Here is a 14921-nt window from a genome sequence, read left to right on the forward strand (position 1 = left end):
GGGCTTCTAGTGTCCTGGCCCTACTGGTGGACCTCCTGATGGCACCAGGTATTGCTGGCCACTGTGTGACACAGAGTGTTGGGCTGGATGGGCCTTTGGCCTGATCCAACATTGGCATCTCTTATGTTCTTATGTTCTGTGCCCACTAGAGTAATTTTGTATAGGACTGCACTAGAAGGGAGGTTTAGAGTTTTGCTGTTGTTTAAAAGTCCCCACACCGTCTAGAAATAATGAGTTCACTTTAATAGACCACTCTTGTTTGGAGCCTCCCTGCTCCTGTTCAAAAAGTGGAAACTTTTTGTTTGATTCTCTTCTGAGTCCTTTACAATAAGATGCTGTTATACCTGTGTTGTGAAATCCAAGACCTGGGGCCCTGTTAAGGCCAGGTTCCACCTGGAGTGTAAATAATCGTTGCAGTGTACGTAATAGCATGCCAGTGAACTGATCCTTGTACAGGATTGCGAATCATCCATAAATGTATTATTTATACCGAGAAGGGATGTACAATGTGAGTTTGCCTGTTCATTTTAAAACTTTAAAATCAGAGCTTTATGTATCTATGGGTTCGAGCCTGGAATGCTTTAGTAGCGTGCCATCTAGTGTCTGCAAAGCAGAAGTGCAGCTTAACAAAACCGCTTGAGAAAACCATTGCAGATTTAATTTGTTCCTTCAAGAACGGCTTCTAAAATTGACTAAACCCTTTCTTTTGCCTGCTTTGTGGCAGCCTCCTCTGCTCATTCTATCTCAGTATTGTCCTGCTAATGAGACTGGCTCTTTGCTGGCCCCACATACCAAAGCCCAGAGGCTGTTTGCAGGTGAGCACAATGGTCTGCTCCCCTTAGGCTTGCTGGGCCCTCCCTGGCCACTGGCAGGGTATGGGTGGGTAGGATTGGCAGATCCGGGTTGGGAAACTCCTAGAGCTTAAGAGATGGAGCCTGGGGAGGCCAGGGGACCCCGGTGGGATACAATGCCACAGAGTCCACCATCCAAACCACTCATTTTCTCCAGGACTATCTCTGTAGTTTGGAGATGATCTATAATTCCAGGGAATCCACAGGTCCCCCCTGGAGGCTGGCATCCCTGCCTCTCCTGCCTGCTAATGGGCTGGGACTGAGAAGGCCTGGAGTCACCACGTTCTCCCTGTTCTTCCCAAGAATCTCCAGAGATGGCTTCTGCAAGGGGATCTTGCTTCAGGGCCATGCCCTTGTGTTATACAGAAGGGGTACCCTGAAAAACTGTAAAATGGAGCTTTTGGGGGGGTGCTTTTAAAACGCACCCTGCATATTTCGTAGGAGCACCATAAACAAAAGATTAAGCTAGTTCACGAGCATGGCTGGTAATTCCAGCGGAGGCCTGGCAGACCTTGTGTGGTTCAGCGATGTGGCCCCTTCCGCTGTGCAGAACAGTAGGGGGTGATAGGCGCAGGGTCCTATTGGGGCACACGTGGTTTGTGGACTGATAGTCCTTACTGGAAGCTCCCACAGCCCTACCTAATGATGGCGTCACATTCTCTCTGCATACACAATCTGTGTTGAGCACATGCTGTCCAGTTTCTTCAGCTGTTTAACGCCCAGCTCATTGGAATCTTAAATTACATAAAGGATAAGTACAGTATGTAGGTATGTGCACAAATCTATCTTCCTGCCCAAGGGTATGTTGACACACAGCTCCTGAGTTTGCTCCCCCCCCCCCCGGGCAAGAGTGCAGAGCCTTTTGGCAGAAGGTGTCGCATTTAAATTGTGAATTACCACTACTGCTTCTCATTTGTGATGCACAAATATAAGCTGTAAGTAGGCAAGGGGTTTAAAGTAATCGATGCTTTCTCTCAGGAGCAGTTTTGAGTGGACCAGGGATGGGGGGGAAGGACGATACTCCAGAAAATACTTATCCCCCCCCCCGTTTTCTAAATTGCCTGATAATTGAGAGTCCCGATTTGTAAGTCATCCCTCCCCTCGGCTCCCTTACTTGGCAGCGCCTGGTTGCTGACGATCACCCTCTTCTCTTCTCTGCTGTGACACTGGTGGCTGTTCAGGCTCCGGAGGCTAGCATTCCCTTTCCTGCTCTGTTGCCGAGGGAGGTATGGTCGCTCCTTCTCTCCCCCCCCCCAATCTGAAATGCTGCCGCATCGACTTTTGCAACGGCTAGGATTGCTGTGACATGTATTTCTCCGGGGGTGCCTGGCAGCCAGGCAGAACACCAAGCCCCAGCAATCCGGCCGACTGGAACACAAATATAACAGCGTTCCAGACACTGGGAAAGAGAGAGAGGAGAAACAGACCAGTCTTCATCCCTCCCACGGCAGGGAGAGAGATGTTGCAGCAGCCGCAGAGCTCTTCTACGGCTCTACTTAAAACTGGAGCCAGAGAAGAACTTGGAGCCATAATACACCTTTGTGCCGAAGGTGAGCAGATGAAGTCTGGCAGCATGGTCACTATCTCGGAGTTTCTCAGTAGGTTTCAATCTTGTTCAGAGATTCGCCCAGAGTGAAGATTCTACGGCCTCCTCCTTCCCCCTGAAGCATGGAGAAGATCCATCCGCACACGTGTAGAGCAGAATCCCGCCCTTCTTGCGTCTCCATGTTAGGCATCCTTGTGTGTGTCCACCTCACAGGTTGCATGGTGGGAGGAGGGAGGGCATGCGAGGTTAATTCTTTATCATGGCAATAGGATCTTCAGCTTGGGCAAGTCTTGACCCGGGCTGGTATCTGCTGTAGTTCTGCTTCCATGTCTGGTGCCTCTCATTGCTTGCAAGATGTTGTAGGGGGAAGAGAAGCAATGCACTTCAGTACTCTGTGGAATTGCCAAGAATGGCCTTACCAGTGTAAGGGTTGTGTTTAGGTTACTGCAGAGAGTTTGAATGAAACCGTAGGGCATGTAGTAGGGTGTGGGAAGGGAAAATGTGTTTCTCAGTGTGTATGTGTACCTGATAAAGCTGAAAGCCTAATTAAGCTAAGAATCAGACCTACCGAAGCTCTGTAGAAGCTTCTTACAGTATGAACGGTGACAATAAACAGTATCTTTTATGTGTCTGAGTGCATCATATGGGGCTCTAGCAAAGATGAGCCTGAACAACTTCTTCTGTTCCAGCTGAAACCCTGAAGAGGATGGGGTATGGGTTCTATATTGCCTTGCTGTAATACAGTCTTCTGCTCCAGCTGAAACCCTGAAGAGGATGGGTTCTATATTGCCTTGCTGTAATACAATAAATTGCTTATTTACGTCCAAGTGACTCTCTTCCCTAAACTGTTGCACGCCACAGTGAAAGGCACTCACTGTATTGACCATTGTGTTGTGTTTCTTTTTATATGAATGTATCCTCCTGTGTTGAGAGAGTCCTGTAAATTGCAAAACTGATTGTAAAAGCCAATTAAACTTACTGATGGAAAGTATTATTATAACAGAAGTGCATGCCGGTACACTTTTGACTGAGATTTTATTGTTTCATTGCTGGTTGGTCACTTTCACTCCAAATACGGACAGGCTCCCCCCCCCCTTATTGATCCTCCTCCTTCACATCAGAATTATGATGTATTGTAGCCATGCAGGTTTTGGTGGATGTAACTGGACTCATACATGAAAGTCAACACAACTTTTTGGTGTTTAAGGTATTAAAAGTGGTCTTTGTCATGCTCTTTGTATTTTATTTTTAATAGATGCAATTTTTAGGAATGTTTTAATACATTTATGATGGACAATATAGTTTTACTAGTTGTGCAGTATTCTGTATTTACTTGAAGTAAATCATTTTATATGCAATTTGTTAGTTAATTACAGTTTTATAAATAAAATTGAGTGATGTCTGGGACTATTTGACTACTGTTACAGCCTTCATTCTCTGATGTACAAAGTAGTTCTGGTCAAAATTAAACTAGTTGCTTAAACAGCAGGATCAGGTAATAGCTGACTGAGAGAAAATCAGCCTCTGCTAAGTGATGTGGTAGTACACATGGAAGGAATTTCAGGATTGTCAGATCTCAGAAGATCAGCAGGGTCGATCCTGGCTGGTGTTTGGTGTGAGATCTCCAAGGAATACCAGGGTTGTGAGGCAGAGGCAGCGAATGGCAAAACATGTCTGAACATCTCGCCTCAAAAACCCTACAGGGTCGCCATAAGTCAGCTGTGACTTGACAGCGCTTTCCACCAACACCACAAGCATGCCAACTAAGTAATGAAGTAACAGTTTGTCTAATTGACGCTCATCAGATCACAGGTGAAGTTTGGTGCCCTGCATGGGTGTCACACGTCAAAAAGAAGCACCTGGATTTATACCCCACCCTTCACTCAGAGTCTCAGAGTGGCTTACAATCTCCTTCCCTGCCACTTCCCACAACAGACAGCCTGTGAGGTAGGTGGGGCTGAGAGAGCTCTCTGAGAACTGTGGCTTGCCCAAGGTCACCCAGCAGCTGCAAGTGGAGGAGTAAATTGAAAGGAGACAAACACCTGAAGGACTATAGCACAGAAGGACAAGGACTTGTTCGCTGCTGCTCCAGCAGGTAAGACTGGATCTAATGGCCTTGAATTACAGGAATGTAGATTTGAGCTACACATTCGATGAAACCTGGACAGTGGAACCAATCACTGAGGCAGGTGGTAGGCTTGCCCTTACTGGAGGTCTTCAAGCAGAGGCTGGACAGCTGCTTACTGGGAAGAGAGTGAGAGAGGCTGGGTATCTGCTTGCGAAGAAAGGGCCTAGCAGTCAAGAACCAACTGAGAGATGCCAGCACTTACACCGTCTTCACAGAAGACTGAACTACCTTGAGGTGCATGAGAAGCCAGTTTGCCTTCTGAAGAGCAGTCTCTAGAAGGAGGACTGTACCATGTCAGCGTATCTGAATTAGTTCCAAGTGATGAGTTATTCCAACCACGCCATCTGTGACTCTTGTAAGTTGGTGTTGTTGGAAGGTAACTTCACGACCGCCACCCCTCCAAATAACGGACACTATTACAAACAGAGGACAAACCACCAGGTAAAGTGTGAGAGCACTGGAATTTATTTGTTACCTCTAGGTACCACGGGGTTGACATTAATAGGCAAGACCAGTGAATGAGCAGCAAGACCTCCTTCACTCATCCCTTTTTTTGTTTTTGCTTCTAAAGCCCCCCAAAGAAGGTGCTTCCCCTTCCCCCCTCTAACATCTCCCCTCACAGGCCGTCCAGCCTGGTCTCGCTGCCTCCTGTTTTGTCCCTAAGTTAGCAGTACGTGGTTACGGAGTTAGGGGGAATGAGGGGAGGTGTCATCAATGTAAGTACCACTTTTACAGTATTATAGGTCTACAACATGCACATTCTATTATGTGGCCCAAGCAACGAGAAATACAGGTAGAACGACGACAGGGCTGGAGACTATATGTACGTCTGTGTGTGTGTGGCCAGTGGTGTGTGAGAGACAGGATTGTGTTATGACAATCAGCTATGGGTTTTTAGAAATCTTATCTGGACAGGTACCTACAGCGGTCTGAACTGTGTGGGAATGTTACATACATGCACAAGTGACACAGTTGGGGTGGGGTGGGGAACGAAGCAGGGGCAGCAGCTGGACGGGACGCAGGTGACATCCGTGATGAGAGATGATGTGGAACAGGGAGGGGGGTACCCTTCCTCAGCTCTCCACGGCGAGTCTCTGCTCTGTGAGGGAAGCTTGCTGGGCGACTGTTTTGTTCTCGTGGCTGCGGAGTTTTGATACGACATCTAGAAAGGCCAGGCTCTGCACTTCCTTGTGAAGGAGTTCTGTCAAACAGAAGCAAGACAGTTAACTTTCCTGCTGGGCCTTTCTGCACACAGCTGCTCTTTTGTCTGGGGTTTTCTGGGGAGGCTGAAATGAACAGAGGTTTTTGTAAATACAGACCCCAGGGCCAGCAGAAAAGCAGTGGCCGTAGGGAAAAACAGAAGCATGCTTTTTGGGGCCTCCCAACTGGAGGCAACCTTTTCAGGCCACTGCGTCCTTCCCAGGTAGAATCCTTCTCTGCTCCTCTCCAGTGTTACACAAATAGCTTTCCAGCACTGCAGTTCCCCAAGAGAGGGGAGGGACAGAGGAGCGGCGCTGACTGGAGCCTGAAGGATGTGAATATGTAATGCATGGAAATGTATGGGTGGTATGCTAGATCTGTAAGTCTGGGAGGTGAAATGTTGCCTAGGTGCCTATGAGGGCATCGAACCGTACACCAGAAAGGTGTTGTACATGTGTGAAAAAGAGCCTGTGGTGTGAATGAATTAGCATACCATGACAAGGAGGTGAGAGATGCCATTTATAACATCCTTTCCTTTGCTATGTACAAACCTCTGTCTGACTTTCATGCAATCTAAACAAGTGGAAGCAACTACTGGGGATTCCTGTCTGCTGTGCCGCCCCCCCCCCCAGCAAGAGACAGGACAGGCAAGGCAAGGATAAGGCTAGACTCTGAACAAACCCACCTCCATGGTGCAGTAGAGATCACAGATTTAAAGAGCAGCAGGGCCTTGTCTGTTGTGGCACACGGACTCAAAACTCCCTCACTGCATCTACACACCTCATGGTGAGCACTTTTTAAGTTTATGATACCAGGCAAAGGTGCTTTTGCCCAGACTCTTCATTGGTCTATCTTTAATGTAAAAGCCAAAATCTGTCTTTCTCCTAAAAGTAAAAGGTAAAGGTTCCCTTGCTCGAAAGCGAGTCGAATCCGACTCTAGGGTTGTGGTGCTCATCTCCGTTTCAAAGCCGAAGAGCCAGCGCTGTCCGAAGACGTTTCCGTGGTCACGTGGCCGGCATGGCTGAACTTCAAGGCGCACGGAACACTGTTACCTTCCCACTGAAGTGGTACCTATTTATCTACTTGCAATTTCTTGCTTTCGAACTGGCCTTTGATTACATGCTGTTGCTGATTTGTGTTTGAGGCTGACTTGTCTTTCTTGACTAGGACTCTGGGACCCAGCGCAGCTAACAGAATGGGGATAAAAATAAACCAAACTCTTAAGAGTCTCTGAGGAGAATGTTGGTTTCCTGACACGAGCAAAGCTGTCAAAGCCAACAGGGGGCCTTCAGTCACCATCACCCTCATTTCCGCTGTTTGAGTAAAGGATGCTGACCTTGGCTATGAACTCTGACGCAAGCCCTGTAAAAGCTTCTGGTTTGATACATCTGTTGATCCAGTGAGGCATCACAAAATCAAAAAAGTTCAATGGCACCTTAAAAACTAAGCGCTTATTCTACCATACGCTACTGTGAGTCAGATCTCACATGCATCTAATGAAGTTATCTCTGACTCACGGAAGCGCATGCCAGAATTAAACATCAACTTGCCATTGGCCTTATGTTTGATTTTTCTGTGACAGACTCTCTGAAGCGAATACAGTGTCAACAAGACTGCTTTCAGGGTTCGCTGTAACAGACGAACGAGACCACACCGTTTTTCACGGGGCCTCCCAGAATCTTGAGAATTATCCATAAATGTTAGCCTCACCTTAGTGAATGTCATGTGATTCGTGTACAGGAAGTGGGAATGAGTGCTACAGACAGGCCGTGTTCTTCCAAAGGGTCGAAGAGGGTTTAGAGGCAGGCTTTTGCATCTCCCTTACCAGCAACAGGGTGTTTCTAAAAGCGACACAAGCGGCTGTGGGAGGAGATTTGGGGGGGCGGGGAGAGGCAACAATCCCATCTATGCGCCAAAAGAGATTTTAGTGGACTTTCCCCTTTGCATTGGGAAATGCTAGGAGAAGACAATCTTTCCTGCGTGCTGTACACACTTTTGTCTTTGAGCAGAACGCAAACAGCTCAGCCCTTCTCTTTGCTCTGCCAGACCCTCAATGTCTCTGAGAAAGCAGCTGAAGACTCGTGTCAGTGACGCAGCTTTCTCTAACATCACATCACTTGATTATTCAGTATTACTGGTAAAAAGCATGTTGACTGGACATTGGGGAGGGAAGTCATACACTGAGTTTTGCGGCAATTTATAAGGGGAGAGAGCAGCAGTGGACACTGCCCCCACAAAGGAAGAATGGGGGGAAAACAATGCACCTCCATGGATGCTCAAATATTTGAGTACATCGTGAACTCCACTAATGCAGCTGCAAGCTGCATAATTTAATGGCCAGGGTTGTTGTTGGTGGTGGGTGGGGGGGAGGTTGCTTCAGGCAGCAGCAGCAAGTGATCCCATGCAGAAGCAGACTCTAACTAAACACAATCTGTATTCTACTGGGGCTTACTTAGCACCAGCGGTGGCACGCAAACCCACAAATGGCTCCCGAAACAACAGACCTGTTTCTAATCAACGGCTGCCTGCAGAGAGAGAGAGGTTTTCCTCGCGGCAAACTTTGAGACACTTGTTTTCCTCCCCAACCCCCAAATCACCTGCTTCCCATCAGCCAGGACATCCTAACTTCCTCCTGGGTGACTCTTAAAAGAAACAAACAGAAAAGGCGAAGGCCAAAGACCTTCTTAGCTACTGAAGAATGCAATGGAAACGGCTTTTCAGCTCCGGGCCATTCTGCTGCGGAAAGCGCACGCTTCTTCCTTCCAGGGCAGCTTGGATATCTAGAGCAGGTGTTCCTTCTGGGGCATTGATAGGGGCTCAGTGGCAAACTGGATCGGCTCAGCTGCTGCTGTCTTGGGACTTTGCCTCCCTTCTTCGCACACAGACAGACTAAGGATTGTGGTAGCTATGAAAGCTTTGCTTTCCCCTTCATTCTTCAAGTTATGTACACATTTACATTTCCCATTATCCTCCATCAACATAAGGACTTTGTTGGAAGAGGAAGGCTTCTAATTCATCATGGCAAAGGCAGCAAGAGATGAACACCTCCCCCCCCCCCCGAAGAAGAATCCTTTATAGAGAATGCAAAACAGCCCAACCAGTCAGAAAGACGGCCTGCAGCCTTTCTGGTAGAGGATGTCTTGTTTTAAAAATAGTCAATATTTTCAAGTTACCAAACGCCTCTTCCTGTAGTAACAAAGAACAGCAGCAAGGACCTACAAGCTGGGAAACTGATAACCACATTTCTGTTTTAGGGAAACCTACTTTTGAGGATATCCTATTTAGGACACTGCCTGACGAAAATCCGTTATACTTTCCCTTCTCCCCCTGACCCCTGCTTTTAAAGATAATTTATTGCAAACCACCAAGCTAAGAGAGTGATAAAGTGAAATATCTTATTGCTATCCACACTTCTGAATTATTCTGGTTCCAATGTTTATGCAGTGAGTTTTAGTTCTCTCTGTACAGAACAATGTTTGATTCCAGTGGCACCTTTAAGACCAATCAATTTTTATTCAAGGTGTGAGCCTTTGCGTGCACACACACTTCTTCAGGTACAATGAAATGGAAATTACCAGTCCATACATACAGATAGAGTGAGCAGTAAATCAGCATACAGCATAATGAAGATGTTTAACAGATTCAAGGCGTTTTTAAATAAAGTGTCTTTTGTTGCTCTTTAAGGTGAGGCTGGACTCAAGCTTAGTTCTGCTGCCTCAGACCAACATGGCTAGTTTCCTACAATGGCCGTGTGGAATAGTTAAAGAACCGCTTTATCAGCAACAGAGCTGGGTGCAGTTCCTGGTGTTTCACGTACGCAGAACATGGGCACTGATTTTAGGAAGCTTTTAGTTCTAGGTCCCTGTTGTAAAGATGGCAGTAGGTTGGCTAGGGCTGTGGCTCTCCGGTAGAACAGCTGCTTTGCCAGGCAAATGTTCCTAGTTCAGTTCCCACCACCTCCAGTTAAAGAATCAGACAGTGGTGATGTGAAAGACCCCTTCTTGAGATCATGGAGAGCCGCTGCCAGCCACAGCAGACAAGACAAGGGATGGTGCAGTTCAGCATATTTCAGGTTCGTGTGTTGATGGAACACGAGTCTGACTCTGACCAAACACACTTTGCTTTGAATGCGGGAGAAACGGTGGACGCTTTAAATGTTTGTGAATGGACTGACAATAATGTCACTGGGCGCTGGACAGGGCTCATGTGCTCCCCCCCTCCTTTTTTACACGTCCACTACATGAATTAGTGGAACTTGTAGTTTGCGACTACTGTTTGTTACTTCCAAACCAAGAAACTGCGGTCCTCCAATGTGGGACTATAAAGCATTTTTAGCTAGTCTGGAGAGTCACCACATGCCAGAGGGTGAAACAGCAAATTAGAGCTTGAACGGTCATAGACACAGGTTTAGCCTCCTTCGAGTGGGCATGGGGACTAGATTCTCAAGCTCACCTCGGGCTAAAGTTGCTTGCAACTAAAGCCCAGTGTTTCCAACTGCTGACTTTAGTTAGATTAGAGAGAGTCTCTGGATTTAACCCTTCTGCAGAAGCAGCCCGTCCCTCGGCAAGGACGGTATCCTCAGACACTACAAGAAGGTATATCCTTTTGCATAGGCCAGTGCCCTTCAGATTTCAGAGGGCACAGTCTTTTTTTGGGGGAAACTCACCTGATCCCATAAGAGCACAGATCAGCACCATGGAATTGTACTTGATTTCTGGTGCGCTCCTCTCATCTGACAGCAGCCTGTGTAGAATCTGCACTAGCTGGGCACTTTCCAAATCCTTTTCAGCTGTGGCTGTGAATCCAAACAAAGGGAAGCTGTAAATCTGCACGAGAAACCTACTTTCTACATTGTGGGTGACCTATGGAGTAGGTCTTCTACTCTTAAAAAGCGGGCTACGGGAGCCTTAACATAGGTCCTACTTAACTGCATTGAACCTTTGTTTAAGTTTTACTACGTTCTTTTTACTAACCAAATCAGAAAGACCCATAATTGTGCTGAAAGAAGAAGAATAGGAGGAGAAGAAGAGATTGGATTTATACCCCGCCCTTCACTCGGAGTCTCAGAGCGGCTTACAAACTCCTTTCCCTTCCCCTCCCCACAACAGACACCCTGTGAGGTAGGTGGGGCTGAGAGAGCTCTGACAGAAACTGCTCTTTTCAAGAGCAGCTCTGACAGAACTATGGCTTGCCCAAGGTCATCCAGCAGCTACAAGTGGAGGAGTGGGGAATCAGACCCAATTCTCCCAGATTAGAGTCCATGCACTTAACCACTACACCAAACTGGCTCACTGAAAGGGGCATGCAGGGGGATTACGGACAAATGTAAGCTCTTATGTACTGACGATAAGAAAGAAAAACATAGACCAGTTAACTTCTCTACATCTAATATGATCTCTGAAATCCCCCATTAACTTTGAGGGGTTTCTAGAATTTTGTTGGAATGAACATGTGGTTATGAGAAGCGGTAACTATACTTGGTTTGGAATGTTTATTTATTTATTTAAAACATTTTTATGCTGCCTTTCCACCTGATAGGGGTCTACTAGGCAGCAAACAAAACATTTGAGTAATTAAAATATATTTAAAATTATAAAATAATTTAATTAAAAGCACAGAGCAAGGGTGGGTAAGAGACAATAGCCTTTGGGCAACTGTTTGGGATTCCAAGTGAATATCTGCCTTTGAAAACACATTTCTGACATTCCTTGGGTAGGGTCGTGGGGGGCTCAGCTGCTGGGGATCATAAGAATGAAGTCAGAAATGGGTTGGTGGGAGAAGGGTGAGACGCCCCCCTCCCACCACTTCTCTCCATAGCACTCTTCCAAAGGCGCTTCTCTGTATATAACATTAAGCCCCAAAGCCCCACTTAGACTGCTCAACATAATGATCCTTGGATCCCACCAAAAATCTCCACTCATTGAATTATTTCCATCAGTGGAATGTGTGTTCTCCAACCCCCCCCCCCCCACACACACACACACACTGCAGCCCAAAATACTATAATTTCTGCTCTTGAGGAACAGGGGGGGTGGGGCGCCCAGAAAGAGCATGAGGGAAGGAAACAAAAAACTGTCCCTTCTGTTCGTGCAAAAATGACTGATCTATTCTGCTAGTGGTGGCGCTTTCCTTCAGTGCAAAGAAGCCTTTCTCTGACGCAAGAGGAAAGCATCGCCACTAGCATAATGGATCTGCAGGATCCACCACACCCTAACCTTGCAATCAAAGAAGTGACAGCTATTCTGAAAGGGCAAGCGGGTATTTGCCATGTTTACCCTTCTCCCACAATAGTGACAAATTCTACTTTCTGCTACTTGTGTTCAGGCATACCTCCTTCCCATTATTTGACCGTGCGTGTATAATTGCGGAAACTTGCCCAGATGCCCACATGTAATTCACCCTGAAACTATTAAGAAGCCCCAACCATTGGGATACTCACCTAATTCTAAAGCTGCTATTAGTGCCAAAGCGACAAGAGCTTCATTCTGCATTATTACGTGTTCGCTAGTTGCCATGGTAACTAAGTGCTTAATGCCGCCACTCTGAACAATGGTCTTAATTACATCCTTTAAAAATAAAGTAAAATAAAGTATCACAGGACTGAGTGAAGACTGCAACACACTACACATAAACAAAATGCGCCAGTTTGCTAACCTACACACCATTGACTGTGAGCAGAAGGACATTATCCAGTAGAGCTGTTCCACAAAATGCATGCAAGAGCTCAGGCAGTGCGGCTAGAGGCAGGTTCCACTAAGCAGTTCCCGCACTGCTGCTTGTGTACAGCCTCTTGTGTAAGAGGAAGAACCCCTTTGGGTTTAGTTTCACTTTTCTGACACAGTGCTTAAGTTCGAGTATGTGTTGAGCAGCCCTTCTGGGAGTGGTGGTTGGCCCCTTCTGCACTGGAATACAACATATCAGCCGGAGAATAACAGCAAATATATAATTTAAACCCCTACACACACACTTTAAAGGTCTGCTCCTCTTGCATCCATAAGTCAAAACAGCACTGTGTGTCTATTTATCAGCCTTATTCTTCTGAGATGACAGAGCTGCTGTGAAAGTTCTTTCCCAACCCTACTACTTGAAAGCCTTTTTAACGGGAAATGCTGGACTGCAAGAGTCCATGATAAAGAGTCGTACACAAGGAGGGACATACCATGTTCTCCATCCTCAGGCAACCCAGAATACACCATGGTGGCATGCCCAAAGTCCTGCCCACATTCCTATCTCTGTGCTTCACTGTGGTTGCTTCCACACGGGCACAGTCCCCACAGTATCCCTTCATGCATATGTCTCATCCTCCAGCCATCAGTGCGGTTCTGCAAAATGGTAGTAGCACTAGATAGCCATAGTGTAACAATGCTATACTGATATAAAGGTAAAGGTAAAGGTTTCCCTTGCTCAAAAGCTAGTCGAATCCGACTCTAGGGGGTGGTGCTCATCTCCATTTCCAAGCTGAAGAGCCAGTGTTGTCCGAAGACTTCTCTGTGGTCATGTGGCCAGCATGACTAAATGCTGAGGCGCACAGAATGCTGTTACCTTCCCACCAAAGCAGTACCTATTTATCTACTTCCAATTTCTTGCTTTCGAACTGCTAGGTTGACAGGAGCTGAGGCCAGAGACGGGAGATCACTCTGTCACGCGGCACTCGGGTCTTGAACTGCTGAACTACGGACCTTCGGGTCTGCAGCTCAGCATCTTAACCTCTGAGCCACCACGGCCCCTTATAGTGATATATCTACTACCAATTAAAAAACCAGCTAGCAAAAAGTCCACAGGTGCTGGTGGGGAATTGTGGATGCAAAGGGAAATGGCGCTGTATGGTGCAAAAATCCACACCTTCCCATCTATGCTTCCCACAACTGCTTTGGGTACAACTTTTCAAAACAGCTCTTTAGCCTCCTCTTGTAGGGAATGCCCTCAGACAACAGTGTCTCATTATGGAGACATGGTACAGATGACCTGCTCCCCATGGGATCATATGTGCCCCATGTGAATTTGCAAAGAGCAACTATGTAGAAAATGTTTGCATCCACTAATTGCTTCGTTTTCAAGCCAGTAATTCCTGCTTTTCAGACCTAGGAGATATGTGACAGCTAGTTCACAGAGTCATGAAACCTCAAACAATCAGAGACACACAAAGTGCCATCATCTTAAGCAGTGACATCCCTCTAAGGACACTGATGTCAATGGACTCACAAGGGTGTTCCTTTGCTTAGGATGGCATTGGCAATTAATGAATTTGAGATCATTTTGGTTCAAGTCACCTGGCAATTGCTCTTTTGGTATTCTCACTGAAGGTACTACCTCATCATGTTAGATTAAATCCCACAGATTCATCCTGCTAGCAAGGTCTTGGATCAGCAGTAGCTTCCTTGTGCAGGAAGAAAGCACTGCCCTTAGCAGAATATATCTGTGGGATCCAAACCTTTTTCTCCAAGTTTTGGAGATAACAACCAAGGAGAACAAGGGGAAGGAAAGAAGAGCTCTTTAAGCATGTTCTGCTATGGCTCAAACATTCTTTCTCTGCCACTGCGGGAGACACAGAAATATCGGTCTGCAACTCTGGTAATCATAGACATCAATAACATTTATTCTGCAGCTTTAGTTCAGGTAACCCAGTTTGATGCCATGCCCTTGGCGGATCTGATATTCAGGCTGTGAATAAGATGTAAAAGGAAATACAACAGTATCAAAGGTGTCCGTTTGTGCTTCCCTTTCTTGTTTCAGCCACTAGCCAAAAACCCATTAAAGTTGGCATAAATTCATTTATATTCCAAGAGAGTATTTAACAAAATCATGTCACAACATTTTGCGTGCAAAAGAAAAAAAAAATGCAAACAGAAGGTTGGAGCTTTGTCTGTCTCCCAGAAGAAAAGAACTGCAGCTATGACTGGATGCGTTGTGGGAATTTATTCCCAGATTACTGCCAGTCCCGACAGCACACGTTTCCTGTTACGCTGGAGGACAGGAGGAGGGGGTACCAAAACCAGTCCAGGTGTCTCTTTTCCTTCTCCAACAGGTGATCGGTACACTCAGGATGAACTGTGTGAATTGCATCTTCTACTCATCAGATTTTTATCCTAGCCTCCCAGCATGGAGCTCGCCTCTCCATTTTACCTTCAAAAATACCCTATGAACACAGGTGATACGGAGGGTGAATGACTGGCCACAGATCATCCAGGGAGCTTTA

General features: G+C 46.4%; 1 protein-coding gene across 4 annotated transcripts in view; it reads right to left on the reverse strand.

Annotated features, from left to right (window-relative positions):
- Positions 1-4967: 4967 nt before the first annotated feature.
- The window catches only part of RAP1GDS1 (RAP1, GTP-GDP dissociation stimulator 1), a 147098-nt gene continuing 137144 nt past the window's right edge, over positions 4968-14921 (reverse strand). For all 4 annotated transcript variants that reach the window (XM_015415971.1, XM_015415970.1, XM_015415972.1 and 1 more), the window contains 3 exons: positions 12165-12291; positions 10392-10520; positions 4968-5726 (listed from right to left, as the gene is read on the reverse strand). In XM_015415971.1, the coding sequence (XP_015271457.1) occupies positions 5599-5726; positions 10392-10520; positions 12165-12291 (384 nt within the window). In that variant the 3' untranslated portion in view covers positions 4968-5598. The remainder of the gene's footprint in view (positions 5727-10391; positions 10521-12164; positions 12292-14921) is intronic.

The sequence above is a fragment of the Gekko japonicus genome, unplaced genomic scaffold (genome assembly GCF_001447785.1).
Source record: "Gekko japonicus isolate JY-2015 unplaced genomic scaffold, Gekko_japonicus_V1.1 scaffold68, whole genome shotgun sequence".
NCBI classification, from domain to species: domain Eukaryota; kingdom Metazoa; phylum Chordata; class Lepidosauria; order Squamata; family Gekkonidae; genus Gekko; species Gekko japonicus.